General features: G+C 39.1%; 1 protein-coding gene across 13 annotated transcripts in view; it reads right to left on the bottom strand.

The window, feature by feature from the left end:
- Positions 1 to 15,800, bottom strand: part of LOC120425567 (sorbin and SH3 domain-containing protein 1) — a 181,632-nt gene that overhangs the window by 57,462 nt on the left and 108,370 nt on the right. For all 13 annotated transcript variants that reach the window (XM_039590188.2, XM_039590195.2, XM_052710505.1 and 10 more), the window contains one exon: positions 4,442 to 4,924. In XM_039590188.2, coding sequence (XP_039446122.1) covers positions 4,442 to 4,924 — 483 coding nt within the window. The remainder of the gene's footprint in view (positions 1 to 4,441; positions 4,925 to 15,800) is intronic.

Below are 15,800 nucleotides of genomic sequence, written 5' to 3'. Positions count from 1 at the left end.
TAAAATTTACCCACCACGTTTCGTGCAAATTATTTGAAGAAAGTGTTTAGTTTTGGCTGCGCGAGCAAAGTCGACGCCCGTAAAGTAGTCACGTTTTGCGCAAAATGTTGAAATTTGTCGAAAGTTTTGTCGCCACCTTCTTACCCCTCGAAGAAGCAGGTCAGCTTGCTCGTCAAAATTTCAGACGAGAGACAGCTCGTTGATGGAAAAACTTGCTCCTTCTGCTAGATGACGGTGTCCAGTCAGCATCCGCATATTTTAGCAGAAACGAGGGGCTCAAACTTTGTTCTGCCTTGTTTTGATTCTTGGGGCGATGTTGTCGTGTTGCTTATCCTTTTTTTTTTATTTTGTTGCAAAAGTGTCGTCAAAGCTGTTTGGAAACGAAGCGAATTTGAATTTCGGAAGGAAAAAGTTGGAAACGAATTTCCCAAGAATTTCTCAGTCTTGATCGAATATTGAATCGTGCGGATTCAGCTGATAATTTTTTAACAGTAACAGAACTGTTAGTATATATTTAACATCATGTGATAATTTTAGTTTAATAATTTTGAAAATTAGGCTTGAAATTTGATATTTAAAATAGTTTTTATCATTATAAAAACATATGTTCTCTATGGTTATGGCCAAGTCCTGCCAAGACGGGGGTACTAATACATACATACGGGTAATTCTCCGCCAACTCACACAGCAGTTGCCCCGACCCCTCTTCGATTTGCGTGAAACTTTGTCCTTAGGGGTAACTTTTGTCCCTGATCACGAATCTGAGGTCCGTTTTTTGATATTTCGTGACGTACCCTTTCATTTTTGAACATGCGAACAAAGACGTGTTATTCAATAATTTGCAACCTGAAACGGTGATGAGATAGAAATTTGGTGCCAAAGGGAATTTTATGTAAAATTGAACGCCCAATTTGATGGCGTACTCAAAATTAAAAAAAAAACGTATTTTTCATCGAAAAAACACTAGGACAGTTTTAAAAACTCTGCCATTTTCCGTTACTCAACTCTACAAAATTTTGGAACATGTAATTTTAAGAGAAATTTAACCCTCTTCTGCCCAAATTTTTTTTTCGGAAATTTTTATTTTTTCTTTGTTTAGGAGGTCTTTTTGAGCAACTTTTGTTTTACGAAAAACTTTACTTCTCTTGTTTTATGTTTTTCTTGTTTCATTTTTAGTATTTTAATTTGCATTTATCTTGTTTAGTTTATGTTTGTTTTTGGTAGTATTTAGCCTATTCTACCACCTCCTATCATTACATTTTGCCTATGTTTTTATAGCCACTTTTTAAATTTTTTGCTTGTTTTAAATTTTAAATAAATACGTAGAAGCATAGTCTGGGACACTAGAAAAATTACTGCATACTTCTTTTTACATAAAATATAGGAAATGTTAGTAAAAACACAGCCAAAGTTGACCCCTAAAAAAATGACATTTTTAAAAACATTGGCAAAGTCACTTACAAGTAAAACTTCCAACCCATAAATTTTCTAAAATTTCACGAGTTCTTCTTTCCAATGCTTTTTAAAGATCAAAAATTTATTGAAAAATTGATTTTTGGCGATTTTTTTTAATCGAAGCCCGTCTTTAGAGGCGGGGTTGGGTTGTAAAGGGTTAACGTACTTTTCGAATCTTCATTAACCCAGAAGGGTCATTTTTTCAATTTGAATAAAATTTTCCATTTCAAAATTTCGTGTTTTTCTAACTTTGCAGGGTCTATTTTTAGAGTGTAACAATGTCCTACAAAGTTTTTGAGCAGACAATTACAAAAATTTTGATATATAAACATAAGGGGTTTGCATATAAATATCACGAGTTATCGCGATTTTATGAAAAAAAAGTTTTGCAAAAGTGGTACATTAGGAACGAGCTATCTTGTCGCACGATACTGTTTGAGGTTCCGAGAAAAACGCGTTTCAATGTATGACCTTGAATGAACAAAAAATAGAGCACGCAATGTAAACAATGACAAAAACGTTTTATTTGACTGACCGTTATGAGCATTGTCCCCAAGTTTGGTTGAATTTGGTTGCCGGAGTCCCGAGTTATAATTACAAGGTAGTCGGGCATGTACGTGTGCCAAACGCGTTTTGACCTGAAATCCCTTTGGCCAGTAGCCGCATTTACAGCAATTTTCAGGGTGTGTCAAGATAGCAAGATTGAAACTTTTTTCATGTGATGAGTGACAACAACGCACGGAGTTTTTTCGAATTTTATTAAATACAAGCCTTACCCGACAAACGTCGTTCTACCTTTTTTAACTTGTTGACGTTTTTTTGCTTTTTTACTTTTTCTGCCTCCTGTGATCAAAATTTGATTTTACGTAACTTTTTTCCATACAATTTGCCGATGCTCCGGAATCGGTTCCAGATTGGCCAAAGTGTCAATTAGTTAGCGTATAAACCTTCCTTGGACTTCTACGAACCCAACGTAACAAAGAGCACCTCGATCCGACGTTCCGTGTTGAATTGATTCGCGTTCGAACAAAACCGTCGAAATTATATATATATATATATATTTAGATATAGATATCTGAATTTGGGGGATCTGTGATCGTCAAAATGTGAAAGTTGCACAAAATGCACGTCCGCAAGACAACAACGACGATTAACGTTTGTAACGCAAATGAAACGTTTTTTTGCAGTGTTCTCCCAGAAATACGATCAAACTAGTACACAACCCAATCCCCAGCGCCAGCCAAGCCGGTTGCATGTCTCCAAATTTGAGATCCCTCTTGTGCCGAATGTCCATCCTGGGCCTCCGTCCGTTGTAGATCGAACGCATTTTGCTGCTCCATTGGCGTTTCCAAAGTTTGACGAGCCCTGCCTCGACTAAGGCGCTGTGCATGAAACGAAACGGTCCCTGGAGCAGAGAGCGTCACGATGCGTAGTAACACTCAGGACCTTCGAATATTTCGTGGTCCAGAACCACGTAGAACTATTGCTTCCGCTCGTAATCGAAGGCTGTTTCTGTAAGCAGATCGATGAAGTCGCTGTTGGCAAGCGCTCCGACGCCAGGATACGTGTCAGTGATCTTTACCTCATCTCCTTGCACGATCATCTCTTTGAAGTAGGAATATTTTTTGTACTGTGGATGCGCTTCCAGATCGTAGCGGAATTTGATGTTGGACTGGAAAAGTTCCGCCATAGTTTTGATTCGTTGGATCGAGGGTCTGCTCGTCATGAGGGATACGATTTTGGTTTCGAAAGCGTTGCTAATGAAGAACATCAGGACGATCAATGAGAAGAAAGTGATCTTCTCCAATCGGCCTGCCCGGTGGAGATCATGTCGCTCAAAGCCACAAACGGCAAGTAGAAATGGTTCATTTTTAAACTGCTCGGGGTATAAGAGTTTGGCGATTTCAGCTGAAACGAGGATCGCCATAAGAAGGATCCAGACGTGCCAGGTGAACGGCATCAACATGAGTTCCGCAACGTTCAACGGTCTATCTCTGGGCACTGCCACTTTCCATATTATTGGAACGCTCGTGCAAAAGTGCATAAAGTCTCTAGGAGTTGTCGGAGTGATCCACATGCTGTTTAATATTATATCAATATTTTTTCCTGGGCACCAGTAAAAACCAGAACCATTTCCTTTGCAGCCATGCTGGTCTTCAACAATCTCCGTGTGCAAGTACTGGGCGGTTTCGTGTAGCCAGTGCTGGTTCCAAGCGAAAGGAGTATCTGGCATTGTAACATAGGTAATATTTCGACTTTTTTGCCAACGGCGACCAACTTCAAATAAATACATCGGCTGCGGCAGTCGTGGCCATTCACTGCACATCTCACCGTAACAATAAATCACATTCAGGGTGCGACTGTCCACGAACACAGAATAGGCAAACTTCACGTTATAAAGTTGGTTGAGTAGACTTTTCACTAGTGCTTGATTGCTGTAATCCACAAAGGCTAGCACTTTGGTAGATGGGTGGAACAAACGTGTTACGTTGTATATGTTCCACATGGTATCACTTTGCTCCAGATACTGAACATCATTTCCCGGATAGATGATCAATATCGATGGTTGCATCGGTAGCTTCACTAGCCCATCGTGAAAGGTTCCATTGAGCACGTATTTGACAACGTGGCTTATCCTAGGTGATTGCAAAATTTCATTGAGAATGTTGTCGAAACGATTTTTCGCAGTAACATCGTAGAAAACACAGCTAAACGATCCGGGTTCAACGCTTGCCAAATACTCGAATGTTCTCAGAAAGTAATCCAATACCTCCGGACTATAGGCAAAGGAACAATGAATGCACGACAAGACCAACAGAACAGAAGTTAAAACTCGCATGACTGCATGCTTCATCATGTGGAAAGGATTTGTGTTGATTGCAATGCTTTTATAACCCTCACTTTGATTGATTGTCAGTTTTGATAGCAAACTTATCGTTATTAACTAATGAAGTTTTAAATACCAATCGAAAGAAAAAGTCCTCACCCTTATTCTTCAGCAGCGAATTGATGGTCGGACTTGGGACGGCCTGTTGGCGGGACTGTAGCTGTTGCTGCTGCTGGGGCGCAAACCGTACCGTGTGGCCAATCGTGGGCAGCGAGTTGGAGTTCTGCAGCGGCGGCGGAGCCCTGCCCCTTGCAAGTTCCCCTGCGCCCGAGGTCGGTTCCGGCCGGGTCGTCGCTTGGCTGACGTTTGGTTTGGCGCTGAACTCGACGGGTTTTTCGTAGCCCGCGGAGGTGGTCCACGGAGCCGGAGTCGTCGGCGTGGGGCACTGGTTGCGACGCTGGGGCGTCGGAGATTCGAACCCGATCGGACGGAACTCGCGCCGTTCGGCGACCGGCGACGGTGGGGCACTGCGCGGTGTCCACACGGGTTGGGGCGGTGGGTCCGGGTTGTTGGATCGGCTGCGCTCGGCTAGTTCTGCCTTGGTGAGAATCTCCGTGGAGCGGTTGTGGGGTGACCAGACACCTGGGAGAAAGTGGGGGAGAGAGAGTAGGAATATCCAATTAATTCACAGTGTAAACAGAGGTTGTGGGGATGATGGTTTGAGGGTTGTTATTGTTGCTGTAAAGGTTTGTGCCTCCGCGGCGGCTGATGACGACCGAAGTGATGATGAGGATGACCATTGGATAGTGGATTAATGTATTTGTTAATATGGACAAAAATATACACACACATATTCCAAATTTATTCATAAAAAATCACTTAGAAATCTGAAATCCAACCATGGAAGATTATTAATGAATTTGATTTTAAATTGTCTTTAATTTAAAATACAACAGTTGTCTCAACAATTCTTTACACTTTAAAATTACACATAAAATAACATTAATATTTGAATAATCAAAATGACAAAGGTTCAAGAAAACTATTAAATGAATTGAACTAAATGTACTTCAAAAAAAATCAATCAAACCATCCACATTAACGACCCCCGGGCAGACGTGCATCAGCACTCAATAGCACTTGACAGTTTTTTTATGGCCATGGCTTGGAAAAGGCACCATATTAATTTGTTTTGTGCCTAAAGTATGTTTTTTTCATTGCACTATGAGGTTCTGAACGACCGAAACCTTTATCTTCACTTATTCGCTAGTTTTAGTGATGAAGTGCTATTTGAGTGCTAAATAGCACATTTAGCACTTGAATTTTTTGTGATGTTCAAATCACTATCAATTTTTTGCTAATCCAAACTGCATAGTGAACAACGATTATTAAAAGCATCGAACTAAAGCTAGTTTTGATGCACAGTGAGCAAAGATTCACTCTGCCGGTTTACGAAGGCAATCATCTCAAAATGAGGTGAAGTGCTATTGAGTGCCGATGCACGTTTGCCCCCGGGTCATTTGTGGTCTCTATTGCAAGTTTCTGCTCGAACCTAGGAGTCCGAAGGCTTGAATGGGGAGATCACTCAAACCTCTTTTTACTCCAAGGAACCTTCCACCCCAGTGTTTGAACTGACGACCTTTGGATTGCGAGTCCAACCGCCGCCAGCGATTCCACCGGAGTAGGCTTGGTTTGGTGTGTTGTTTGTTCTTATGGCATGGAGACAACTCCTACACCTGGAATGACTTAACGGCTTAACAACCAAGGCCGGGACCGACATTTTACTTCCTCATCCGATGGAAGGTTGTAGCAGATGGGAATCGAACCCAGAATCATCCGCTTACAAAGCGGACAGCGTAACCATTCGGCCACGCACTGCCACTAAATGTACTTTTAAAGGCTTATTTGGAGGGTTTACTGATACCAGTTTTAAAACTTATCAAATTCTCTATCGTATCGCGCGTGCAATTATACTCAAAAGTCCAATATCCGATGGCTTTGTACTTCAAGAATTGAACTATCAAAATATCTAAATACCAGGAGAATGAAACACAACTTTGAACCACCCATATTTTCAGATGGGTAATCTCGGTTTTAAAGTTTTTTTTATCTCTTGGGCTGTAATACTTTAATAATTTCACATACATTGTAGTAAAATTACATGCTGACAGATTTTGTGTCAGAAAAAATGAGTAAAATTTCTTCTAAAAATGTGTAAATTTACATCTGCGTATGGTTGACATAAATGATTTCATATTCATTGCTGATAGATTTTATGTCAGAAAAAATAGGTAAAGTTAGTTTTGGAAATATGTTAATTTATATCTTTTCATGTGTGATCTTACGCATATATCACAAAATTAAGCTAAAATGATATAAAATATGTAATAATCAACCATAATTTTTTTCAACCTTCAACACTATTTTTTGTTGCGATGTTCGATTAACCGATGGTTTCTTAGGAACTTCGGATTATTAAATCATGAACAAAAACATTTATTTCCTATGTTTTTGTTTTTCTAATTTTTTACATAAATTCGAGTTTTGCGATCTGTTTGTAGTCAATTTTTGTGTATAATTGCCTTTTGCGTTGAAAAAATTGGTGAAGCATCAATTTGGCGCCACCCCTAAATTTACAAGCATTTTGATAAATTGATGTAAATTTTCAATGATTACTTCAATGAGTTTAGATTTTATAATTTCAATTGGAGATTTTTAATATGGTTTAATTCAGAATCACAGTTATTTTATGTTTGTATTTTTACAAATTGTATGAGATGGGTTGAATTGAAAATGTATTGCAGGAATAAGGTTGATAGCAAGGTTTAGTTTTTTTATATATATTTTTCAGATAAACGCACAGAATTGAATGCTCAACCATGATAAGTTTAGCTATAACTTGTTAGCAAATTTCATATTTGCTAAACCTGCCTAATTTGATCTGATTTCCTTTAGGTGTAATTAGAAAAAAAACCTTCTTAAAAAAATAATAAATCGATGCCCGTGTGCTCTCTTGTTCAATCTAGATAAGAATTCCAGCAAGCTTAGTACAAAAGAGCAAACCAGCATCGAAGAATAATTTTTCAACATGCAGTGGCAGAACCAAATTTCGTTAAAATCAATTAGAGATCTTTCAAAATCCAGTACAATTCATTTTTAGTGATACGGCCATACGTTGCTTGAGATTTTTTTTCATATTTTTTTTATTATGTTTTGCACTGATTTTTTCGCGCAAAGCTATGTGCATGTTTTCAAAACTCGATAGTTTTTTTTTCGTTTTAGCTGAAAAAATGTTTTAAATGATTTAAAAAGTAAACAACACCGGTTAAGCTTAAACTGAAAAAAGTGATGTTCAAAACAGCTTGTGGGCTCTGTAAAACATTTTTTGTACGAAAAAATAATTTTGGTCTTATTAGTGAAAATTTACTATTTCAAAACTCTAATATTTTGAAAAAAGCGTTGGCAAATTTTAATACACGAAGTTGCTTATAAAGGGGAAATCGTGCTGAAAATATTTCAAAGGCCATTTTTTTAAACTCGAGAATGTCAAAATTTAAAATGAAAGGTATATTTTTTAATGTCAATAATTCCTATTTCAAAGAAGCTCAAAATATGACCATATTTTTTTCGCAATTTGGCTGATTGTGATTCACAACCAAATCAACATATAGTTAGACAATTTTTTAGTCTGGAAGGTATGACATAAGCTTCATTATACAACGGTCCAAACTGTAATGCTGTATTTATTTTGAGAAGCTCTTTTAGAATTCTGGGAACTTTCTGCCACTTGAGCAGGGGCGTAATATTGAATGTTTGGCCCGTTTAAACTGCTTGTCTTGATTTTAAATTTTTGAAAATATTTTTTTCCGAAAAGATCGGAAAATTTCACGAATGTTTCATGTTTTAACATTGTAAATCGGATCATTAGCTGCTGAGATATCGACATTAGAAACTAAGGGTCGTACCAGCAAAGTACAATAAAGCAAAATATTGAGAATTTTCTCAGCTTTTAAAAATATTTTTTTCAAAAGTTGCCAAACATGTGCACTGATTTAAAAAATGAAAAACTGCGACTATTTTCAAAAAAGTTACCCTATAACTTGAAAACGGTGCACTTTTTGAAAAATTCACTAAAGTACTTTTTGATTGCAAATTTGATTTTACATCGAAAAATGAAGTTGAAAAATTGTTGCGAACAATATTTCGATTTTTTGAAAAAATCAGTATTGATTAAAAAAATCATGACATGTTCAAAAAATTTTTGCACAACCAGGAAATTTCTGAAAAGTTGGCATTTTATGTCTCCTAAACAATATCCAAAAATTAAAAAAATATAAAAATAGCGTTTTTTGGCAAATCAAGTTTTAGCGATAAAAAGTTAATTTAAAAATCACCATTTTTTTACCGAGTATCATTTTTTTCAGTGTAGTCCTTATCCATAGCTACAATTTTGCCGAAGACACCGAATCGATCAAAACATTCCTTCAAAAGATACAGATTTTTGAATTTTCTTGTATCATTTTTGTATGGACAGCTGCCAAATTTGTATGGAAAATTATATGAACGAACTAATGGCTTCTTTGGGCATATCGAAGGCACTAAAACAGTTTCAGTTGGATTAAAAAATGCAAAAATTAAAATTAAAGAAAAAATACCGGTTACATAAAAAAGTCTTTTTGCATTAATATTTATGTTAATATTGGATTCAAGTAAAATCCAATTAACAATGCTGAAAAAGATAAATCGTTTTTACGAGATAAATTATGTTGCAATATTGACCTTAGAATGTTAAAAAAATCATGCCAAGTCATGTTTTTAAGTGGAAAAAATATACAATAGTTATAAGTAAAACTGCCTTCGATTCAATTATGATGTAAAATATAGCTGAGCAGTTCTCTAGGATTTCGGTCATTCGATTTTTTTGTATTTTTTAAACAGACTGAAACTTGTTTGGTGCCTTCGGTATGCCCAAAGAAGCCATTTTGCATCATTAGTGTAATTTTCCATAAAAATTTCGCAGCTGTCCATACAAAAATGATGTATGAAAATTCAAAAATCTGTATCTTTTAAAGGAATTTTTTGAGCGATTTGGTGTCTTCAGCAAAGTAGTAGGTATGGATATGGACTACACTGGAAAAAAATAATACACGGTAAAAAAATTTGGTGATTTTTTTATTTAACTTTTTATTACTAAAACTTGATTTACAAAAAAACACTATTTTTATTTTTTTTATTTTTTGATATGTTTAAGAGGACATCAAATGCCAACTTTTCAGAAATTTCCAGAATGGGCAAAAAAATCTTTGACCGATTTATGATTTTTTGAATCAATACAGATTTTTTCAAAAAAAACGAAATATAAGTCGCAAAAAATTTTCAACTTCATTTTTCGATGTTAAATCGAATTTGCAATCAAAATGTACTTTAGTGAAATTTTGATAAAGTGCACCGTTTTCAAGTTATAGCCATATTTAAGTGACTTTTTTGAAAATATTCACAGTTTTTCATTTTTTTTAAATTAGTGCACATGTTTGCCCAGTTTTGAAAAAAATATTTTTGAAAAGTTGAGAAAATTCTCTATATTTTGCTTCTTCGGACTTTGTTGATACGACCCTTAGTTGCTGAGATATTGCAATGCATAGGTTTAAAAACAGGAAAATTGATGTTTTCTAAGTCTCACCCAAACAACCCACCATTTTCTATCATCAATAACTCAGCAACTAATGGTCTGATTTTCAATGTTAATGTATAAAACATTTGCGAAATTTTTCGAAAAAAATATTTTCAAAATTTTCAAATCAAGACTAAAATTTCAAAAAGACCAAACGTTTAATATTACGCCCTTTTGATATATTAGTCTTGATTTAAAATTTTTTAAAATATTTTTTTCGAAAAGAAGACCGATTTCGTAGAGAATTGCTCAGCTAAAAGGAAAGCTTATAAATCCGGATTAAATTGAATTAGGCGGAAAATTTTTCGATGTAATTTTACCTTAATTCATTCATAATATGTGCAATTCTCTCCGAATTACAGAAATAGATTAAGCGTGTTTTTTTTTATTTGGCTCAAACTTTTTGAGGATCTTCCCGAGATTATAGCAGTCATTTTGTATCCTTGATTCACCTTTACAAGTCTCCATAAAATTTTAGCAACTGTCCTTACAAAAATGGAACGAAAATATTCAAATTTAAAGGCATTTTCGGATCGTTTTGGTATTTTCGGCAAAGTTGTAGGTATTGATGAAGACTTAAAAAAAGTGTGTTTTTGTCGTTTGCCGGTGTTTTTTTGAACACAAGTCAAATTTCCTAAAATGCGTATTTATTTAATTAAAGTGTTTTTCTTTTGTCCCTTAATCATGATTATTTAAAATAAATCGTTTTTTTTAGAATAAATAGAAATCATATCTATACTTAAACACACTAAGAAAAAAACGTGTAAATTTACGTCTAATTTGATGCACATAACTGGAGCGTAAAATAAAACGTATTATTACGTCTAATTACAGGCCATGCATTGGTCGTGTAATATTACACGCTTGATTTTGGATTGGTCGTGTAATATTACACGATTGATTTTGGGAACGTGCGCTCATTGCGATTGAGAAATCTTATTGGATTCTATGTTTTCTCATTGTACACAAAGAAAGAATCTTGTTTACGGAAACTCATTTTTTTATTTGCACAACTCCAAAATCATCGAATCATTACACATGCCAGTCACATTTTCTGATGCCTTCACCATTCACTTGCCATTCACAGAGCATTTTATGTTGATTGTTTTCAACCGAATTGTCGATCATTTTCACTGCACAGTTTGGGCTTCCTTTCCTCTTCCTAACAAGAATGCTCCAATGGCACTTTTCATGATGCCTCAAGTGAAACGTTGCTGTTTCCACGTTGTTACGGATCAGTCCATGGTTCTGATTTCGATACACCAGCAATCAGGTGACTGCTATCTGCGGAAAAAATAGTGTGAATTTCACAAGACACAGATAAATTCCACCAAGCTTACCAGGGCCGTAGCCAGGATTTTTGTTCGGGGGGGGCTTGGGTGCAAAAATTCAAGGAGTATAAAAATCAGCAAATCATTTATACCATCACTTGGTTTGTGGCATAATTATTGAGATGAATTGTAAAATTTTAATGTAATGTATGCAAAAAAGTTTTCGAAGATTTTCATATTAAGTTATCAATGTATTTATTGAAAAAACTCGTTCGTCATTTTTTTTTATTTTAACAGCTAGTTTGTATTAAAGGAGTAGAGAAAGTGTTTTTTTTAACATTTTCTTGAATTGTTTAATTGTAATCCAATTTCGTGATAAACGTCGCTAAATTTAAAATATACTTAACTTGAATCAAATTTTTGAAAGCATAAATTTTTTTTAAAAGAAATATCGATTTATCTAACCATAAGTATTATGTTTTCTGTATTTTATACTGAGAGAAATTTTAAACCGGCTGGATTTACATTTTCAGCTGTGTGATAATTGTGATGGTTTATCTAACATTTTTCATTTTTTCTAGCACAACATAAAACTCATAACTGGAATATTTGTTTTTCTTAAAATTTTATAAACAAACTTAAACAATGTTTTATTTTAATTGTTCTAAGCTATTGAAGCCATTTCATATTTTGCGAAGCTCCTGGTGCTCTCAAAAATAAATAATTTTAATGAAATACAAAAAAATATAATCGTTGAAATTTCAGCTTCTGAAGTGTCTCCATGGCAACAAAAAAAAATTACGTCGAATCTCAAGTTTACATCAACTGAGTTTACATGTGATTCATTTTTTCCGTGTCGAGTAAATTCACATTTTTTTTCTGTGTAGGCCTATAATAAATATATATTTGAAGAAAAAAAAATCAGTGCCTGTGTTTAATTTTAATGTGTTAAAAATTTAGATAAAATGTATTAAATTAATTTTTAATGCCAAAATATTCACTGGAAGAGTTGTTAATAATGCATATGTAACCATTTTTAAATGCATATGTAACCGTTAAAATTTTCCTCGATTGCATCAAACATTAAAACGAATCATGTTTAACTTTAATATTCCGACTAAACGCCATTTTCAAATTCATTACTCATTGTATTCTGAAAATTGGTCCAGAATTTGAGCAAAAATAAAATTCTAAAACATGACAAAAAAATTTAATCAGGTCTCAATTCTAAAGATATTTTTTTAATAAAATTTTAATCTATATACATGTTTAATAATTTAGGATTGTACATACCATACCAATCAGCATAGCGCACCAGGTACGCGTGCTGTAGCAAGAAGACGCTTCCATCTTTCTCGATCTTGAGCTGCTACTCTCCAATTTCCCAGGTTACAGATCTTCCGGATATCACCATTCACTTGATCTCCCCACCGTGCGCGCGGTTTCCCTGCTCTTCTGCCTGTTCCGCCAGCTGGTTCAACGCGGTCAAAAAGCAGTCTGACAGGCTGGCTCTCGTCCATTCGGGCGACATGGCCGGCCCACCTGAGCCTCCCGATCTTCGCCTGGGTGGCGATGGTCGGTTCTTCAAGAAGCGCGTGCAGTTCGTGGTTCATGCGTCTTCGCCACACTCCGTCAGACACCTGCACTCCACCGTAGATCGTTCGTAGCACCTTCCGTTCGAAAACTCCAAGGGCACGTGCGTCCTCCTGCCGCAACGTCCAGGTCTCGTGGCCATAGAGGACTACCGGTCTAATCAGTGTTTTGTACATCGTCAGCTTCGTGCGGCGCTGCACTCGATCCGATGTGAGGGTCTTCCGTAATCCGAAGTAAGCACGATTCCCAGCAAAAATACGAGTCCGGATCTCTTTGCTGGTGTCGTTGTCGGCAGTTACCAGCGATCCCAAGTACACGAACTCGCTCACCTCCTCCAACTCATCACCATCCACAGTTAGAGGGGTGAGACTTGGGGGGCCGACGTCCTTCGAACCCCTTCCTCTCATGTACTTCGTCTTCGTCGTATTCATGCCAAGTCCTACACGCCTTGCTTGTACCTTCAGTCGGGTGTAGACATCCTTCACCGTCTCCAGGTTTCTTGCCACTATGTCGATGTCATCGGCAAAAGCAAGCAGCTGGTAGGACCTGTTTAAAATCGTGCCACTCGTTTCGATGCCCGCCCTTCGAATAATGCCCTCAAGGGCGACGTTGAATAGCGCACAGGATAAGCCATCACCTTGCCGCAGCCCTCGGCGTGATCCAAAGGGTTCCGCTAAGTCCCCCGAAACACGCACGTGACACATCACACCATCCAAGGTAGCCTTGATCAGTCGAGTCAGTTTAGCCGGAAACCCGTTCTCGTGCATAATCTGCCATAGCTGCTCGCGGTCGACTGTATCATAGGCCGCCTTGAAATCGATGAAGATGTGATGTGTGGGCACGTTGTACTCACGACATTTCTCGAGGATCTGTCGGAGACAAAATATTTGGTCCGTGGTGGCGCGCGCGCCAGTGAAGCCTGCTTGGTAGGGCCCCACGAACCTCCTTGCATGGGGTGACAGCTGGCGGCAGAGGATCTGGGAGAGGATTTTGTAGGCCGCGTTGATAAGCGTGATGCCGCGGTAGTTGCCGCAGTCCAGCTTATCGCCCTTTTTATAGATGGGGCACACGACACCATCCATCCACTCCTCCGGTAGCTTCTCCTCCTCCCAGATCTTGGAGATCACGCAGTGAAGCGCCCTCGCCAGTTTCTCTCCTCCATATTTGAAGAGCTCACCGGGTAACCGATCCTTGCCGGCAGCTCTGTTGTTCTTCAGCTTTCTAATCTCCCTCTTCACCGTCTCTAGATCAGGCGCCGGGAACTGTTCATCAGCTGCGGGCGCTCCAAGGTTGACTCCAACACCGTCTCTGTCCGCTTCATCGCCGTTGAGGTGTTCGTTGAAGTACTGCTTCCACCTGTCCAACACCTCGCTTTTGTTCACGATCAGGTTTCCCTCGTTATCCCTGCACACATCGGCTCGCGGCACGAAGCCTTTGCGGGACCGGTTCACCTTCTCATAAAACTTTCGCGACTCGTTAGCTCGGAATAGCTGCTCCATTTCTGCGCAATCCCGGTCTTCCTGCTGGCGCTTCTTGAGCTTGAAGACCGCGACCTGCCGATTCCGAGCCTGCCGGTACCGTTCCACGTTCCCTCTCGTCGCCTTGTGCAGCTTCTTATCGTAAGCTGCCTTCTTCTCGGCGGTAATCTGTTGGCACTCGTCATCGTACCAATCGTTTCGACTGACTCGGAGCGCACTACCCAGCGTGGCTTCTGCTGCACTGCCGATGGCTGAGCGAATACGGCTCCAACCATCTTCGAGCGAGGCTGCGCCAAGTTCCTCCTCACCTGGCAGATTCGCTTCCAGCTGCTGCGCGTACCTGTGGGCCACATCTCCGTTCTGCAGACACGCGGTGTTGAACGGAGGGGCCCGCCGGCTCCGGCGTTGGTTAAACACCGTCGACAGCTTTGAGCGCATGTCAACTCCAACTAGGTAGTGGTCCGAGTCAATATTCGCACCACGAAAGGTGCGCACGTGTGTGACGTCCGAGAAGAATCGGCCGTCGATTAGGACGTGGTCGATTTGCGTTTTCGTCCGTTGGTCAGGTGATGTCCAGGTGGCTTTGTGGATATCCTTGCGAGGAAAATAGGTGCTCCTGACCACCATTCCACGGGAGGCTGCAAAGTCGATGCAGCGTTGGCCGTTGTCGTTCGTGACCGCATGTAGACTTTCTGGGCCTATTGTCGGTCGAAACATTTCCTCCCTTCCGAACCGAGCGTTCATGTCCCCAATGATGATCTTTACATCCTGCCGCGGACAGCCGTCGTACACCTCCTCCAGCGTCGCGTAGAATGCTTCCTTCTCATCATCGGTCTTTTCTTCGTGGGGGCAGTGCACGTTGATAATGCTATAGTTAAAGAACCGGCCTCGTATTCTTAACTTGCACATCCGCTCGCTGATCGCCGTGAAGCCGAACACGCGATCCTGCATCTTGCCCCGCACGATAAAGCCGGTACCCAGCTTCTTGTCCTTGCCGCCACTCAGAAAAAAACGGGAATTGGTCTGCCGACCTGGCCAGTCGAGCACCTGCTCCTCCTCCAAGCACACCTCCTGCAGTGCCACAACATCGAAGTTGCGAGGTTGCAACTCATTCGCCAAAGCGAGTTCGAAACCCAGAAAGTTTAGGGACCTGCAGTTCCAAGAACCGAGTCGCCAATCGGTGATCTGCTTTTCAATGGGCATCTGCCGTTTGTTCCGGATATCCAATCTTCTTGCCATTCGCGATCCTCGTTTTCGGTAGGCAGCCTTATCAGGGCTGCGCTACCTAGTCTCGGGGTGGGGAACCACCTAAGGGCTACCGAGACCTAGCCCCGGTTTTTTCACGCTACCGTAACGGGGCTTTTATCTCGAAGCCTAACGGTCTTCATATCCGGAAGAGGACGTCCTGCGTTTGTGCGTGTATGCGCTTCACTTTACAGCACAGAATTTTTCACAATAGCACAATAAAATAATTTTTATTTTATTTTAGCAAAAAAAAAAAAGTT

Source organism: Culex pipiens, chromosome 3 (assembly GCF_016801865.2).
Source record: "Culex pipiens pallens isolate TS chromosome 3, TS_CPP_V2, whole genome shotgun sequence".
NCBI classification, from domain to species: domain Eukaryota; kingdom Metazoa; phylum Arthropoda; class Insecta; order Diptera; family Culicidae; genus Culex; species Culex pipiens.
The sequence above is the reverse complement of the archived record's forward strand: the minus strand, read 5'-3'. Positions and strand labels throughout refer to the sequence as shown.